This window comes from Ipomoea triloba, chromosome 7 (assembly GCF_003576645.1).
Source record: "Ipomoea triloba cultivar NCNSP0323 chromosome 7, ASM357664v1".
Taxonomy (NCBI): Eukaryota; Viridiplantae; Streptophyta; class Magnoliopsida; order Solanales; family Convolvulaceae; genus Ipomoea; species Ipomoea triloba.
In genome coordinates, this window is record NC_044922.1 from 28104460 (window position 1) to 28123094 (window position 18635).

Consider the following 18635-nt stretch of genomic DNA (forward strand, 5'->3'; position numbering starts at 1 on the left):
CAATCTCTCCGAAGAGTAATTGTCAGCCAATGTATGGCATGTGGATGTCGGAGGATTTTGGTTTGAAATATTAAACCAAAGAATAGACCATAAACTATCTACTAGCTACTAGCTACCTACCTCTTCAATTCAATCTTTCAAACTTCAAACATGTACTTATTAATCCATGGGTATATATTAATGGCTGAAAACCCTATTTTTCTACCCATTTGAGACAATTTTCTTGAGTTTCGTTTTCAAATTATATATATATTATAATATATATATATAATATATATATATATATATATAATATCATGATCAGGTGCGGCCGTGCTCTCCCGTGCGACCGTGCGGTTCACACCACTCAATGTTACGAAATACACCCACTCAATGTTAAGAAACACACCACACAAATATGCACTGTGGTGTTTTCTTAACATTGTGGTGTGTTTCAATGTTGTGTTTTCTAAACATTGAGTGGTGATTTCGTAACATTGAGTGGTGTGTGACCACACAGCCGCACGGGAGAGCACGGCCGCATTTGAAAAAAAAAAAATAAAAAAAAAAAAAAAAAAAAAAAAATATATATATATATATATATATATATATATATATATATATATATATCAGAGAAGTTTTAAGTATAAATTTTTTTCTTTGTTTGTATGTGTGCACACTGGTCAGAGTACAATGATTGATCTATGTAAACACAATATTAATTCGTGATGAATAACAAATAACGATATTTTTCTACTCATTTGGGACAGCTTATTTAATTTCCTTTTCAAATCTTACAACATATAGAAAGGTTTTAAGTGTTAAACTTTTCTTATTATGTGTGTGCGTACTGATCAAGGTTCTTTATCAATATATGTATGTAACTATGTAAGCATAAATATTCAATTTATGAATAATTAACCACAATATTTTTCTACTCATCATATGGGACAATTCTTTTGAAAAAGAGTTTCGTTTTCAAATCTTGCCTCATATATAGTGGTTTTAACTTTTAAGTGTAAGATTTTTCTTTTTAGATGTGCATATACTGATCAAGATATTAACCAATGTATGTAAGCACAAATATTCAATTCAAGAATAACAAACAACAAATAGAATTTGTAATTAATTAAGATATATACTAGCTCGTAACTAAACATGGAAAGATTAAATTATATATATATAATAGTAATATGCATGCATGATTGCATCACAGAACCGGAAATTTTTATTTAGGGTTATGAGTAATTCTTGAATTGTTTATCTAAAGTTATGCGTGACTCTCATCTTAACCTATATAGAGAGGTTTAAAGTGTAAAACTTTTTTTTTTTATTATGTGTATGCTAATCAAGGTGATTTATCAACGTAGGTAAACACATAAATATTCAATTTGTGGATAACTAACAACAATATTTTTCTACTCATTTGAGATAATGTTTTTGAGTTTCATTTTCAAATCTTACAACATATATAGTGGTTTTAAGTGTAAGACTTTTCTTTTTAAATGTGCATATATACTAATCAATTCAAGATGATTAACCAATGTATGTAAGCACAAATATTCAATTCACGATCAGAATAACAAACAATAAATATTTGTAATTAAGATAACTATACATGAAAAGATTAAATTATAATAGTAATATGCATGCATGATTACATCACAAAATCAAAATTTTTTATCTAGGGTTATGCGTGATTTTTATCTTAACCTATATTGTAGGAAAAACATATACAAGTAAAATGTGGGAAAAAAAATAGTAAATTTATTGTTGTGTCAGGGGAGTCATTGTCTTGAAAGTGAAATTTCAACTAGCAAGACCAAGGTGCAGTCTGAATGTCTAAGTACAACAACAAATTAACGAATGACTATATAGTATAGTATAAGAGTTATAATCAACAATTTGTCACTCATGACTTATTCAACGTGTTATTGTGACTAATAGCATATATTAGACTAGCGTCTGAAAATTTTTTGGTGTAATCGATGAAGTAGAGCATGTGTGTGTCTATATATGTGTCTGAGAGAGAGAGAGAGATATGTGCCAATTGATCAGTCAAAAGACTTTCGAGTACAATAGTTAAGTAAGATGTGTGTAATGACGTGAGTACTATACATAAGATTAGTCTTTATGCTAAGGCGACTTATCGCAATGCCTCCACGTCTCTCCTCTTGACTGGTGTATTAGGTCGATTACTTAGCCAAGTTGCAGCAGACCTACTAGCAGTGGGTGCAAGATGAATAATTGGGGTGGGAATTCATCAAAAAATTCTCTTTAGCATTGTTCATGTGTGGGGGCAGAAGTTCTTAGGTGTACTATGTCTTGTATATATATATATATCTCTTCTTCTTCTTCTTTTTTTCTTTTCTATCTTTTTCTCTCCTAAGAAATTCACCGTCACTCTCCAATGGTATATACTAGGATAAGTAAACATTGTGCTTGTGTAATTGTCTGCAAGAACATATGCAATGAACTTGATAATCGAAAATGTATTGGCAAGAATTGAACTCCTGACTTTTAAATACGTGAGTCATGTTTTGTCCATTCGGTCACCTCTTTCAGGACAATAACTTTAAATTTTGAACCTAACAAACAAGGTGCATTGAGCCCTTGTGGGGCTGCTTTTTTGGTTAGTTGAAGATAATGAATTTAATGTTGCTTTCTGCACATTCTTCCTTTCTCTTCCTCAATTATACACCACAAAGGTACTCATAATTCAATGCATCTTCAATTTTAAGAATATATGTGGGTTTACATAATGCATGAGCAAGCACCCAAGAATAGGAAGAAATCATATCGCTCTATTTTGCTCTCTATAAATTTAAATTATACCAACTGAACATTTTAAAGTTGTCTTATTAGGTAATTGTGTGCAGTCCGCAAGTTAATCGTATGCCTTCGAAGTCTATATAATTACCATCAATACCTATCAACCATTTGACATTGGTGTCCTCCGATGCACCACAAGTCCACAAGCACTTGAAGCCTTTTGCTCAAACAAGAGCGAGGCCCTTAGCTCAAAAGGGTTTAACCCACTCGTTTAATAGGCAGTATTTGATAAAAGAGATCAAGGTTTGAAACTTAGCAGCACGATAGTGTGGAAATTATGTCCAAAGTGATCAGATCCTTTTTGCGAACCGACATTTGGCGCGATCTGTTGAGCCACTGAATTATCGTGATTTATATCCTCTCACATGCTCTGTCGAGTCAGAGTGTGGGAGCCATTGAAATTGAGGATTCAACTTTTTAGGAAAAGAGTGAGACCCTTGACAATGTATGTAACTTAAATTTCAACTTCAACCAATCAACAACCAATATTATTACGCCTAATTAAAAGTAATGGATCTCATAAGTCATCGGACAAATTTAGTATATTAGTGGTTGAGGAGAGTTATATTCAAAGTTCCGAAACTCACAATAGCATTATGCACCTGATAAAGTTGGATGTACCGAGTATTGAATTGCTAATTAAGAATCATGTATTATTATTATATCAACTATTTAAAAAAAATAGATGGATAAAAAAATAAGTAAATATGATGATGAAACCCACACATAATTGTGTTGTCCAAACATGGAGCAGTTGTGAATCAATTTTCTCTTGCTATTCAATAGTGGTAATCTACAGCCAAATTAATGATGTTTTCATCTCTAATACACCGTATACCTTTCTCGACGTACATTGTATTATTTAATGTGTAATATATAATTCATTAAAACAATTACAAAATTTATTATGTGGAAGTTTGGAAGGTCAAATCCAGCATCCTACTATCTGAATATGGTATTGACTACTATGCAAATATAAATAAATAAATTTGTGTCTTCAATACTTTTTTTTTTTTTGAAAGGAGGTTGTGTCTTCAATAGTGGCTAAAGCTTTTGGTGGCATAGTAGTAAACGCTTAATCTTGACAATCGGTCATCCATAATAGGAGTGAATGAATACCACTGAATTGGATGTGATCGATTTGTCATCCCTAATCACAACTCACAAGTGTTTATGAGCTGCCCCAAAAGGGGTAGCGAGTCGGTAGAGCATGATTTTCATTCCAGAAAATCATAAGTTCAATTCTTACAGATATCCTATCGATCGAGCCTGTCACATCAAACCTTCCTAGTACAATATAATTTACCTCTCCTCATCTCTCGTAAGTTCAATTGCAGAAGATCATAAGTTCAATTCTTACCTCTCATGTGTGTGTTACAACCCTGAGGCTGGACATTGTTGTGCTTTGCCTACGTGGCAGCCCAACAGACAAATTATATTAATATATACTTCAGTGTCCTATATATATATATATATATATATATATATATATATATATATATATTACACCATAAGTGTATACTGTGTGTGTGAACACCTCCCCTGTAAAGTGGTGGACATACACATCAACATCCTCCATTTTGATAAATAATAAAATGATAGTTGGATCTTACTATTACTAAACTTTTAAGTTTGCAATTGTTATAAATTGAACACTGATTTAAAAAATTTTCAATAATCATAAAATTGACCTGTGTTTTTAACTAATTAAAACTCTCAACCATTTACAAAAGGACATATATATATATATATATATATATATATATATATGACTAACTCATGCGAAAGATGCCGTTTCATCAACCTCATCATGCATGCATAATGATGCAAACATATAATCAATTGTATTTAATTTTTAACAACAATAAAAACAAATAAAAAGAACAAAACATCATCGGATGATGCACGCATGCATAATGCATGAATGTTATTGTTGTCAACTTTTCTTTTTACTTTTAAATTTAATGATTGAGATTAGATCCTTAATTTCACACCATGCAACGACGCACGTAAAGACCAAAAATGGACATGTTTGCTCGGCAAGCCAATGGGAGGCCGCCACGTCAGATCAATGGGCCCACCCCTGCCTACGTGGCAACATTATTTACGGACACCAAATCACCCACGGGTCATACTCAATTCATAGTGGGAATGATTGTATTGTATGGCCACATTGGTAACATTTTTGCCACTCTGTCAATCCATTTCAAATGCTTTCTTTCTAATCCGGTTTCCCTTTATTAAAACCGGTTTTTTGTTCCCTTCCTATATTTCATGTTTGGTTTTTTGGACTTTTTTTTTAAAGCTTTAAGCCTTTAATTTAGTTTTTAATATATATATATATATAGAGAGAGAGAGAGGGGTTCCGAATCAGGTGAGAATCTATCATTAAATGAAGACCTTGTGGATTAATCCAGATCATCCATTTGAAGTGATCTAATGGCTATAAATGCAACTGCACAACACAAAGTGGGAGGGATGCACAACAGTCACACTATGAATGCAAAACAAACTGAGACCGAATGCACAACAAACTGAGACCGAATGCACAACAAACTAAGTACCAATGCACAATAAAAATATAAATAAATAATACTATATCTAAAATTTTATTTGGTAATATTATATTAAATATTATTCCGTACAAAAATTTGAATTGTAAACAGTTTTTCTTTCTGAATAACAACGAAAACTCGCAGCCACTACCTGCCGGTGTGCATTGGTAAACTCTGCTCTTATGTAATACTAGTCCGTAAACTACACATGAGAGAGGTAAATTCACCGGGAACGCGACCGAATGTGTAATTGTTTTACACTGATGGAAAAATCTTGTTGAGATTGAAGGGCAGGGAATAGAACTCTTCACTCCTTGCATCAGTTTTGAATGACCTGAATTTATCCCACCAGCTCATGCCTCTGTCCTTCCTACTAGCACTGTCTTTTTTGTGCATTGTGATGTCCAGAAATAGTGCCAGCAGCCCAGCAACAAATGCCTCAGATGAGAATGGAACATTGATCATATCATTGAACTAGACACACAAAAAAAGGATAGATTAAGGATGCGGTCTTATGTTTTCGACCACTTTTCGGTCAGAAATATTGATTGGTGGTTAGGGTTTTCGATCACTTTTTTTTTTTTTTTAACTATAGATAATGGTGTTGAAAAACGTTTTTAGAAGCTTCTTTCCCTTTTTTGGGGGGTTTTAGAATACATATTTTGGGGGAGGCGCTTGGTAAATTATACGATGGACCAGGGTCTACCTTGCATTGTAGACCCTGGTCTAAAAATAATTTTCAAATTTTGTATCTATAGTTGATACATTCTGTACTTGCAGTTAACAGTTTATGTACATGTAGCTGTCATATTATGTATTAGCCATTATAAGTTATTTGTTTACATGTATAAGAATGATTAACTGTAGGTACAGAATGTGTTAACTGAAAGTACAGAATTTTTGTATAAATGTTGACAATGCAGTATAAATCTTGGTATATGGTATAACAGTTGGAGGTGCTTACCCATTTTGCTTTGGTGTGGACTGGGCCATATCCATTCACTGCCAAGTGTTCATTAAAGTATTGTGGTATGGATAAGCCTAAGAAAACTGAGAACCCAATAATGAATTTTGTTCTGAAACTGTTCAAGTTGCAGAATTGGAGGAAGCTTAGGCCTGCACAACCTGCAAAAAGTTGTTGTAATAGCCCGTAAATAATACAAGAGCGGTAAATCACGCTAAAATGACCATATGCAATGAGGAGAAGGTGTTGAGAATAATCGAACCCACGACCTTCAGGTGCAAGAATTATGCTTGTCTCACTAAAAAAAATAAGAAAATCGAGAAATAAAAATTAGAGAATTGAAGTAAATGCAGTTTCAAGACTTACCAACATAAGCAAAGAATAAGCAATACAAAGCTGCAATGATGGGTGGTGGAATTGAAGCAAAAACTGCTCCAAATTTCCCTGGACCAAAACAGATGAGGATAATGGATCCATTTGGTCAAAAAAAAACAGCCTGTACAAATTAAAGGATGCGTTCTGTCGCTACTAAAATTTTAAACTAATATTGCGATTAAAGAAAACCTTAGTAACTTACCAAGTATTGAAAAGAATATCATGAAACCAGCGGATATTTGCACCACTCTCCGGCTTCCCACTCGAGTCAAGGCCAGCAAACCAGCGTTTTCTCTGAAGAAAAACGAAGAGTTAGCATAATTAAATGATGTGTTCTGTCTCAACTAAAAATTTAAGTCGATATCGAAGTTGTAGTCCTAAGAGCAGTTTGTTCCATCCTATGGAACAAAGATCTTACACAGAAACAGATGAACCATTTCCAGTTCCAAACAGTCCAGAGAGCAGAATAGCCACACCCTGACACAAACAGAACCATAAAATTAACTAATAATGTTCATGTCTGAGACATCATGTTAAAAAAGAAAAAACAACAACAACAATATCTTTGTTCATTTACCTGCCATCCAACGCCTCGGCTAAGAACAGAAGGCGGGATTGGAGTCGCGCTAGCATATCTAGACACCGCGTAGAATGCACCAGTGGACTGTTGAGAGCAGCAATGTGTAACATAATGTCAAGAAAAAAAAAACATGGATTCTTTTTTGGGTGACGAGGGAAACCCGCAGTCACAAATTGAGGGTGTGCACTGGGTAAATATGCCTTGTGACCCTAGCCGGCAAAAGACCACAAGGACGTAACTCAGCCTAAGTTAACTATAGTTGACCGGCTGAGCCAAAAAGGCTAATAGCTGTTCCATTCGGAGTTTGAACTTATAACCTTATAGTTACCAAGTCAATAATCTGACCAATTTGGCTAGGTTACCCAAAAAAAACATGAATTCTAAGATTCCAAGAATCAAACCTCAACAAGAGCCACAAATGATGTTGCCATCATTGCAAATGATTCCCCAGCATCAAATGTTGGTGCACCCCACTGAAATGGATATGGAATACTTATCCTGCACAATAGCCATCACAAATCAGTGACCGAGACCTTCCCCTCGGCTCTGATACCAACTTAAATGATCTGTTCCGTTTTAACTAAAACCGCCAGTGAGGCTACTCAACACGTACCATGGAGCAGCAGAGACGATCCCAGCGCGATCCGTTCTGCAACTCATTTGAGTCTTCATTGGTGCATTCCTGTATGCTCCCCCCACAGTGAGCAAGTGAGCATATACCCACACAATCACAACAGAGAATAGCACAGCAAACCGGCCAAAAAGATGCTCGTTTCCTTTCATCATGTGTGGTATATACTGCAAGAAATCAAAAAAAAAAAAAAAAAAAATTTGTTTATAACAAACAGCACAGGCTTGTGTGATTAAGTGAGACTTATAGATGTTTACCTGTGAAAAGATTACAAGAACAATGAGTAGTGGCAGTCCAATTTCCACACACTTTGCAACCTGAACATAAAGATGGAGAGTCAAGAACTGGGCAAATTATATTGTGGACCCTGGTCCAATACACATAATTTGACTTCATAACACACAAAATTCATATTCATTATATCATGTTTATGTGTATGCATATTATGAATATGAATTCTGTGTATTGGACGAGGGTTTACAGTGCACCCGATTGTGGACCCTGGTCCACGACATAACGATTGCAAGAACTGACGGTTAGCCATAAATTCAGGCCAGGCCAAACCAATTGCGGGCCGAACTTACCAGAGGAAATCCTATTTCATAGAGCCCAAATCCTGAGAGAGCCACCAGGGGAGCGGCGGAGAGGGGACTAATGAACCTGAAATTGGAAATGGGAAATATAATGTAAGAAACATTATGTGTTAAGGTTTGGTGTTAACAAGGACTTAGCAGACCTTATGACATTGCGCCACAGGCCACTGAAGCCAAGGATGATCTGAAGAGTTGAAGCCACTATGACTGCACCCTGAATTGCTCTCATTGTCTTCTCAAACTTCTGTTTAAGCAACATACAAGCAGATCAAGCCATCATCATTGCCACGGAAAGATAATGAAATTTTTAGAGGCAATAGCACTCAAGTTAGTCATGCAGTTAACTTAGTAATCACAGGTTAGGGAGCGGCCTATTGGCCTTCTTGATTTGAACCAATCAAGTAACCTAAACTGGTTTACCTATTCTTTGCCGGCTAGGGCTCGGGGCCTTCTTGATTTGAGCGGTAAGCTATGGACAATCTAGACTGGTTTAACTCCTTGTGGGCCTTTCACCAACTAGTATCACAAGGCAGGATCAACCTAGACTGATTTACCTTATGTTCCAGCAAAGGCCATAAGGCGGTGTCAACCAAGACTGGTTTACTTCCTTATGATTTTTTGTCGGTTAGGGCAACAAGGCATGGTGAACTTATGCTGGTTTACCTGTCTTTTGCTGGCTAAGACCACAAATCAAAGTAGGGTCAACCTAGGCTGGTTTACCTCCTTGTACTCCTATATTGGGTAAGGCCAAAAGGCAAGATTTACCCAGCACAGTACATGCCCTAAGACAGTGGCTGCAGTTTCTCTCGTTACTTAAACAAAAGATAATGAAATTTTCAGTGAATTGAAACAGATTGGCATTGAACATTGAGCAACCAACCTCCTGTGGATCTGCAATGTCGCTATATCTACCAGCCAAGATGATTGAAAGCGAGGCAGGCACAAAAGTGTAAGAGCCTCCAATGACGGCTGGCAAGCGGGTGCCAAACAAGGATTGAGTTAATGTGTTCAAACCAGCAACAAAAAGCAGTGTCTGAATCACCTTTGCCTTCTCTTCCTGATCATTAACTAGAATTTTAATTTGTAAGAATAATTGTTGCAATCATGATCATATCGAATTGAAGTTGATGAGAGTAGAGAGTGACCTTTCCTCCCCCCATCTGGGGAACCAGAGAGGATGGAATGAGTACAGTTGTGCCAAGCATCACAATGTAGTGTTGAAACCCAAGTAAAATTGCCTCAGCTGCAACCAAAATCACCTCTTTTAGTTTTGTTCATTATATGAAAACTATCCAAATTAAATGTCACTCAAGTTCATTAAAAAGCTGAATCATGTATTCTGTCTCAATTCAACTAAAAAAAAAGTTTCGTTGATAGCTAGACTATACAGTTATATTTTATAAGAAATTACGTGCTCAACAATTAAGAGTGCACTCAAGAATTTAATTAGCTAACTAGCATTCCCTACAAGGATGAAGAACATAGACTTTATAACGACGATCCAAATAAGAAGCTAAGTTTAAGTAAACACTACAAGAATTTGGCTAACAGGCAAGAGAAAAACTTTGGTCTTTTAGTAGTTAAAACTGTCTTTGGCATAGACGTAGTAAAAGTCCTGCTCAAAGACAATGATAGCAAAAAACTGATAATTGAACTATACTTTTATATTTTATAAATTATATGCTCAACACTCAAAAATGAAGCTAGCATTCCCTACAAGGATGAAGAACGTACACTTCATGATAACGACGATCCATATAAGATCGAAGTTTAGATAAACACTACAAGAATTTGGCTAAGCAAGGGAAAAGCCCTTGGTCTTTTAGTAGTTAAAATTGTCTTTGGCATAGGCATAGTAAAATGTCCCGCTCAAAGACAATAATAGCAAAAAAAAAATGATAATTGAACTATTTATATACATTTATATTTTATAAATTATATGCTCAACACTCAAGAATGAAGCTAGCATGCCCTACGAGAATGAAGAAAATGCACTTCATAACGACTATCCACTACAAGAATTTGACTAACAGGCAAGAAAAAAACCTTGGTCTTTTAGTAGTTAAAATTGTATTGTCTTTGACATAGGCATGGTAAAAGATCACGCTCAAAGGCAACGGTACCAAGTAAAAAAGTAGGGGACTTACGCCAAGGAGGGGGGCTGGTAATGCAGTAAGAAACATTGGGCAGCTGATCTCTAACCGGGTGTGGCTGATTATCATCCTGTTTTGGCGGCGGCGCCGCTCCTCCTCCGGCCATGCCTTAGCTTCTTCTTTCTTCTCCGGCGAGCCTCCGATCAATGCAAAACTCCCTCAAAATCCCAACTTTAACACAACCCAAATTTTCTTTTCCAACAAAAAGCAAAACCCAGAAAGCAAACTCAAAGAAACCCACATTGAAGAAAACCATGAATGGGTATATAGGCCGGAGAAGAAAAATAATTAAAGTTGATGGAACCAAAAGTGAGAAAGAAGCCAAAGAATCTGCTTTCACTTTGACTCCCATTTTCAAATCCACTATGGATTTGCAGACTCACAAACGCTTTTTCTCTCGACAGAGGTAAAGCTAACCAACCAAAAGCATCTCTGATTCTCTTCACCTATGCCAATCGTTGGTTCATTACTTCTCCATTACACATTCATTAAGTTATTTCTTCAATTCTTGGTTGACTATATTCCACCCTTAACCTTAGCTTATTAATCTAGAAATGTTCTTGTACGTGAGATTTGAACATTTCATTAAATTTTAGAGGAGAATATGTTGGCTGGCTAGGATGATGAGCAATGGGAAAGTTTAATATAATATAATATGATCTCATGCATGCAATTCATGTAGCCCCACAATCTCCTTTAGGGATATATTAGACCCGGTCTAAATTTTCAAATTCAAAAGTATGGAGCAGTGTTACGTGGAACATAATAAAAGTACATTTTTAATATATTAAAAGTATATTATTTGTATATTGAATGTGTATTATATAAAATAATGTACTCTTAATACTCAAATAATGTATTTTTTCTGAATACAATGTACATTATATATATACTAAAAGTGCATTATTTTTGTACTGGATATACATTATTTAATAGTATAGTCCATAAAGCTATGTGGATCATGGTCCACACAATAATGATTGGTCGGCCACAAGGGTTGGGCCATGTTCAAGTAAGTCGGGCCAATAGTGATTAGCTTAGAGGCATGGAGTAATTAGCTCGGACCAAATCCCGACAGGTCATTAAGTGCTTGATTTGAGTTACCTCTCTCTTTCAATATTAAATTAAAAAAAATAAATAAATAAAAATAAAAATAAAAAAACTCAGACCCTTTTAATTACATCAATTAGTAAAAGATTTGGAGAGCAATTTGCAGATTAAAAGTGAAGAGGTCAAGATTAAATTAATGAAAGGATTCCAACAATTACAAAAGTTGGCAGCTAGATGCTTTGCTTACAAGAATAGTGTATTAAATTTATCAACTTTTTTAAATTGAGAGTGTATATATATAAATAATATAAGAGTTACTATTCATTATAAAATTAATTCTTTTTCTTTATAAAATTAATTATTTTTCTTAAATAATCTATGGGACTTTAAAAATGATATATGTTCAGAGTTCTAAAGTCAATGGAATCTGCGAGACTGTATGAGCATGTAGTCCTATATTAGGGACTATGAAATTAAAGCCAGTTTTGTAGGTTTAGTTTAGGAACAACAAGAATCTTTTCTTTTTAATAATTAAAAAATCATTTGAGAAGCTCTTCTATGAGCTAATTGGACAAGACATTTTATTTGTGGAATCTATAAAAATAGAATAATATCTTGCAAAATACTAAATTTATTCTGTTTAACGACATTAATGTTAATTATAAACACTAGATAAATATAAATAAATATATATCCTTTAATTTTGATAGGTGAGCTTAGAGGAAGGTCATTGGTGGACTTTTTGGGAGGTTTTCGTAGCTTTCTGGTGGATGAAAGAGGGGGCGTGGTTTGAACGGTTTTTAGATATGATATGTGTTCAATATACAAAATGAGTTGATTGTGTATTTAAATATCACAATGTATAACCTATTTATACATTTTAAGTAGAGCTGTCAAAACAGAATGGGGCCCGCCAAAACCTGCCATATGGAGGGGACGAGCTAAAAAGCCCACCAAATAACAGGCCTAAAATAAGTTGGTACGCGGGCCTTAGCAGGGGCCCACCAAATTTAAAAAGTTTTAAATTTAAATGAAAATTAATATGAAAAAGTTAATAAGTGTATACTAAAATAAGTGACACTATAGTCGTGGGACTAAAAATGCAAAAAACTCACTAAAATAATTTGAATAGTTTAAACATATATTAATGCATTTGTAATTTGTTGAACACAATAATAACTAATATAGTAATAAGTCCTAATAAATAATCAAATATTTAGGCAAAAACAAATAATTTATACAATGTACTACCTACTAATACATTTTACAATATAAATAAATAAATTAACATATATATATATATATATATATATATATATATATATATATATATAAAATGATGTGTATATATACACTAATATTAATAATGTATACATACTAGGCAGGCTTGGTAGGTCCTCACTGGCCCTTCAAAGCCCGCAATTTTGACTAGGCGGGATAAAAACCCGTTAAAGTACATGATATAAATTCAAAAATCCTGTCAAAGCGTGACGGGCTAAGCACGTTTTGACGGTCTAATTTAAAGTAGCAAACACATGCAACTCTCGAACAACTGTATTGGAATTAAAGTTTTCTTTGGATTGAATTTTGAAATGAAGCTAGGACCGACTTGGACCTCTCCTAAGTCCTAATATATTGATGCTTGCTCTTGGGCTGACCTTTAATGGGACAAGCCCAATTATGTTGGACCATCAAGACTGATCAAATGTCCAACACGGCATGTCATGTTCTTTTTCTCGTTAGTTATACTTTCTCAATTTGTTGGAGAATTGCAGTTTGAAGAGTCAATACTCCACCACGGGAGTTCTATCTATTACAGTTTGAAGAGTCAATAACCCGCTATCGAGGTTCAGTCCTGTAACTTTTTCTCAAGAAGAGTCACAAAGGTGTCATTTGAACACAAGGTGCCATCAAGAAGAGTCACAGCTCGAAGGTTTAATTCTTCTAAAAACCTGAGCAAAAATCACTATTATAGTTGCTCTTAAGAAAAATAAACAGAAAACTATAAATTATTGTACATGTGAGATGCAAAATAAGTAGAAGACTATAAATTAGTGTACATGTGAGATGTAAAATAAGTAGAAGACTATAAATTATTGTACATGTGAGATGCAAAATTAATGTTTACTATAGTGTCATTATAGTTGACAATTGACATGGCAATCTTAACAGAAATCCCCAAAAAATTGCCCTTTTTCATGACAACTATGCCAACCTTTCAAACCCACCGAAGAAAACAAGTATGAAAATTACTTAATTGACATCCCATTATAAACACTTGTTAAAGAGACAAAATCCACAAACTGCCAACTCAGAATTATGAATGAACATGTTTGTTAGGTAGGACAACTTGTAATGCACATGTCTCTCTCAATCTCGAGACAAGAAAGCTCCATTACTTCACATACATTGTTGCTACATCACACAAATATCTTTAATGTTTCAACAGCTATAATGGGGGCTTTTGACCTGTCTGGTAAATGACTGTTAGTTGATAGGTTTTAGTTGATGTTAGCTTATAGTTGTTAGCTGAAACTAGTTGATAACATTAGTTGATTGTAGAAAGATGTATGGTAAATTAACTGTTAGCTGATAGTTGTTTGGTATAATTTTTTTTTTCTCAAAAAGCTAATTGGAAATGTTACTTTGAGCAATTTTTTGAATTTTAACATTTTGAAATTACAAAAATGTAATTAACCAAACACTTATATTGATTTTTTTAACCAAATCAAACAACTAATAATAGCTAAATAACTCAAAATTGACTGATAAACCAACTATTTTATCAAACTGGGCATTTATCTTTTTATAATGTGATTCATTATAAACATCAAACACTCTAATCTTTCCCCCTAACATATCGATAAAACTATGGTGTGGGGCCCGAAAACGAAGGATACCACCTTTTGCATCCTGCATCTTTAATATCTTCATGTTGTTCACCCATTGATTCACAAAGTTGGAAATTGACACCACCAAACACCCCCACTAACTTTGAAAATCATGAAACTAATGAATATCTGCACCATTGTTACATCGTTCTTTCAATACCTAATTATACCTTGACAAACAATCATCCAACCAAACCACTTCCCAAATCCTTTTACCTCTTCAAAAATATCATGGTACACTGTCAACATAAGATTCAACAATGCACTTTGATTTATAAAAAAACTCATAACCGTTACTTAAAAGTATATTTTGAGTGAAATCTGTTTTTTAACTATAACCGATCAAACATTACAAAGGGATAAAATAAGGGCAGGGCAAAAGGCCAAACGATAGCTTCGGAGTAGAACTTTAAACACTGTGGTTACCAAAAGATACCCCAGATTCAGCAATGCTTTTGTGTAAGTCTACATGAACGAGTGTTAGTAAGAATCAATTTCTAGAACGTTACTTAAAAGTATGTTTTAAGTGAAACCTATTTTTTAACTATAGCCGATAAAGCATTACAAAGGAATAAACTAAGGGCAAAAGGCCAATCGACAGCTCCTATCCAGATTCAGCAATGCTTTCGTATGTCTACATGACTAATCCTGAGTAACAAGCTTGACCGAACGAGTGTTAGCAAGAATCAAACTTGTAAATTTCTAATACAAGAAGGTGATGCTCCACAACTCGATCACCCCTTCCAGGGCAAAACAAGTACAGTAGTATTCTTGAAATCATGCATGATTTAACACTATGTTGGATTGTTTGTTCCATCTAAAGCCAAGATAACAGATATCATATATGGGCATAAGCAAATTCAAGCAAACTGCAATACTAAGAAATGGACTAATGATGCATATATTGTTCAATATGGTGAAAACCGGTAGACTGTACAATAAAGCATACTATATGCCAGCAAACTAAGAGTGCAACAAAGCAGTAGAAAAAGGCAGTCCAAAAGCAATAGAAGATCCAAAACACTAATATCTACCCGGCCTGATCAAAATAAGAGCGGATTCAAGGATAACGCTTCCAAGAGTTGTCCTCCCGGTTGTTTCTGAAAGCACAACACCCGACAGAGTACACAATAATAAGGAAGACGAGGAAGATGATGTTGAGGATAGCGACTTTCTTCCAGTCCGTCTTGATGTTGTCGAGCAGCCCTGCTTTGCACGATTGGCAGCTGTAGCACAACGTTTTCGGGTCATTGCTCCAAGTATTACAATCGGGATTGATCAAGGACGAGGTCGGGGTCTTGGTCCAGTTCGTTGGGCTCACATACTCGAAGTTGCAGTCGTTCGATGGCTTGCAGCACCCCGACTGCAGCATAACTTAACCACATCAGCCACGATAACAAACAAAACCACGATAATTTGATGGCCACGATAACAAACAAAGCCATCCACGATTTGTTGCCATCACAAATTAGCTCAGATCAAAATAAGAAACTCAAATGATAGAAAGGCAAACCAAGGAAGTACTATAGTACAATCACTAATCAGCTTCCCCGTGTTTCATATGCAATTTCATACACATATACAGTATGTCACTAATTAATCACCATATTTACTGATATTAGAGTATGTCTAGATTGAATTCAAGAATCATGACTAAACACCAAGTTCAATAATCTAGATTCCTGCAGACCAACCAAAGTAGGAATCCTCAAATCTCCCAAAAATTACAAGGATTTCAGCTACTTTTCAGTGTTCTTAAACCTTAAGCACAAGATGAGTCCATAGCAGTGATAACACCAGTTTATCTGCTGCTCATAACAAATGTGTAATTTGTGCTTTCTTGTTAAAGATCCAGTCTTGTTCGCTTGTCTAGCTAAACTAACATACCTAGATTTCAAAACCAGTGATTAGGGGCAACCCCAATGAGGTTAGTCAAACTGTTTACTACTAGGCCTTCCAGTCAACTATGGACAACCTAGGCCAGTTTACCTTCTTGTGGTCCTTTATTGGCTAGGTCATAAGGCAGGGTTTATCCAATACTCTAGGGGTTGCTGGTTTTCCTCGTCACCCCAAAACCAATGATGGATAACCACAAGGTTATCATTTCGACTCTTGGTGAGAGAGTCGGGGCAAGCTCAAGCTAACCACGAGTAGTGGTTACTAGTTTTCCTTGTCACCCAAAACCAATGATCAATAACCACAAGGTTATCAGTTAGACTCTCGGTGAGAGAGTCCGCTATGGGCAAGCTCAAGCTAAGCTCGACTTTTTATGGTCCTTTGCCGATTAGTTCACAAAGCGGGTTTACTCAGTGCACATTCTTGGGTGGGAAGTGGATGCAGGTGTCCCTCATCACCCCCAAAACTAGTGATTAGACATGGCAGCTAAACTTAAACTACATCTGAACAAGTCACCAAGAGCATCAAATTAAGCTAAAGCAAGACACATATATACACAAATGTATTGGCAAGAAAGAATATACATATACCTGAAGGGCAGAAAGGTGTTCTTTGTAGAAATCATCAGCAGCAGTGTTGGAGCCATCATCAATGAGCTTCTGGCAGATCTTACTGTCCTGAAGGCAGCTCCCAATTCTCCCCCAGTTATTATTAACCCTTTTCTGCAGCCAATGGGAGTAATCTCCAAGCCTATACTCCTTATACCCTTTCCCAGACAGGGCTTCCCCTGCCCCCTTATTGGTCACCACAAAAGCAAAGATAGTGAAACAGAAGAGAAGCACAATGAGCAAGAACATCACCAGAAGATAGACCCAGAGAAGCCAAGTGACTCGGCAACATGAGCCTATAAGGCCGGCGAGTGAAACCAACATCACAAACACTCCCAGCGCTATCACCGGCTTCTCCAGGAACCGCTCGCACTCCGTGTTGGCCTGCCGGGACAGCCATATCCCGCCGGCGAGGATTGGGATTGAAATCAAGAATGTAGCGATGTTGAGCAGACCCAGAAGATTGTTACTCACTTTCACCATTTTTGGAAGCGAACCCACTAAAGGAAACAAGATTTCTCGAGTGGGAATTTGGAGAAACAGAGAATTCAAGCGGAATTGAGAGAGAGAATTTCAAGAACGTTGAGAAAAAGATGGGTTTTTAGTGAGTGGATACGTCTGGGATTCTTGGAAAGCCGTTTATATGCAGGAGATTAGGGCGAAGTAGCGGTGGAGTTCGGGGAAGGGGCCACGGAAACGCGTATAGTAACGTGCAGTTCTGGGACTGTATGAATTCGAACTGGGGAAGCGTTTTCCTATATGGGGTAGATGAGAACGGCAATGGAGACGCATACACGTAACACGTTTTTCTGACATTTGGTTCAAACATCTAAATCATTTTTGTTTTTACATACTTAGGCTATTGTTGTATCTCGTGAAATATGATTCATTTCGTGAGGTTTATGCACATGAAATTTGAATGTTTTTGGTAATCGGAATCGAATATGGTAATCATTTGCAAAAGCACATGACTAAGGAAAGTCCAATTAATGTGAGCAGCCTAACTAAGTCGATTGATGTCTAGTTTAAAGCCAATTTTCCTTGTAAAGTTTATAGATAATATATATGGACCGTCTTAGTCTCTTAGATTGAATTAATTGGCAAATTATGCTGTGGACCTAGGTCCACCTTGCAAGGTGGACCTGGGTCCAAAACTACGTTAGTTTTGTCTTTTTTTTTTTTTTTTTTTTTTTTAATTAGTAAACATATTGCTGAATATAGAGTTGTCCAAAAATGTGTGAATGTAGAGGTTTCAAAGTGTGAATGTGGAGTATAGGTCCTGTGAATATAGAGTTTTTAATGTGTGAATGTGGAGTTTACAAATTGTTAATGTAGAGGATATTGGATGTGAATGTAAAGTATAGTTACTAAACATATAATCCTGTAATGTGTGAATGTGGAGTTTACAAATTGTTAATGTAGAGGATATTGGATGTGAATGTAAAGTATAGTTACTAAACATATAATCCTGTAATGTGTGAATGTGGAGGTTTCAAATTGTGAATATGGAGTATAGAAATCGTGAATG

The 18635-nt window shown here is 35.5% G+C and overlaps 2 protein-coding genes across 2 annotated transcripts; both read right to left on the reverse strand.

Moving 5' to 3' along the window:
* Positions 1-5418: 5418 nt before the first annotated feature.
* On the reverse strand, positions 5419-10893 carry LOC116025640 (nucleobase-ascorbate transporter 6-like). The gene is made up of 14 exons (XM_031266948.1): positions 10657-10893; positions 9655-9752; positions 9390-9566; positions 8653-8753; positions 8501-8576; positions 8174-8233; positions 7899-8083; positions 7687-7783; positions 7283-7369; positions 7124-7182; positions 6908-6999; positions 6697-6774; positions 6331-6491; positions 5419-5840 (listed from the first exon to the last, which is right to left on the reverse strand). Exons 1-14 carry the CDS (start codon positions 10766-10768, stop codon positions 5622-5624), a joined length of 1602 nt encoding a protein of 533 aa, XP_031122808.1. The 5' UTR covers positions 10769-10893; the 3' UTR covers positions 5419-5621.
* Positions 10894-15454: 4561 nt separating this feature from the next.
* Positions 15455-17918, reverse strand: LOC116025290 (tetraspanin-8-like). The gene is made up of 2 exons (XM_031266476.1): positions 17090-17918; positions 15455-15966 (listed from the first exon to the last, which is right to left on the reverse strand). Exons 1-2 carry the CDS (start codon positions 17588-17590, stop codon positions 15664-15666), a joined length of 804 nt encoding a protein of 267 aa, XP_031122336.1. The 5' UTR covers positions 17591-17918; the 3' UTR covers positions 15455-15663.
* Positions 17919-18635: the final 717 nt, after the last annotated feature.

Excerpts from the sequence above, each read along its gene's own strand:
- LOC116025640 (XM_031266948.1), bottom strand. The coding sequence starts at position 10,768 with ATGGCCGGAGGAGGAGCGGCGCCGCCGCCAAAACAGGATGATAATCAG. Across the intron at positions 8,754-9,389 it reads ACATTGCAGATCCACAGGAG|AAGTTTGAGAAGACAATGAG; the intron begins GTTGGTTGCTCA and ends TTGCTTAAACAG. Across the intron at positions 8,577-8,652 it reads CTGTGGCGCAATGTCATAAG|GTTCATTAGTCCCCTCTCCG; the intron begins GTCTGCTAAGTC and ends TTCCAATTTCAG.
- LOC116025290 (XM_031266476.1), bottom strand. The coding sequence starts at position 17,590 with ATGGTGAAAGTGAGTAACAATCTTCTGGGTCTGCTCAACATCGCTACA. Across the intron at positions 15,967-17,089 it reads AACACCTTTCTGCCCTTCAG|TCGGGGTGCTGCAAGCCATC; the intron begins GTATATGTATAT and ends GTTATGCTGCAG.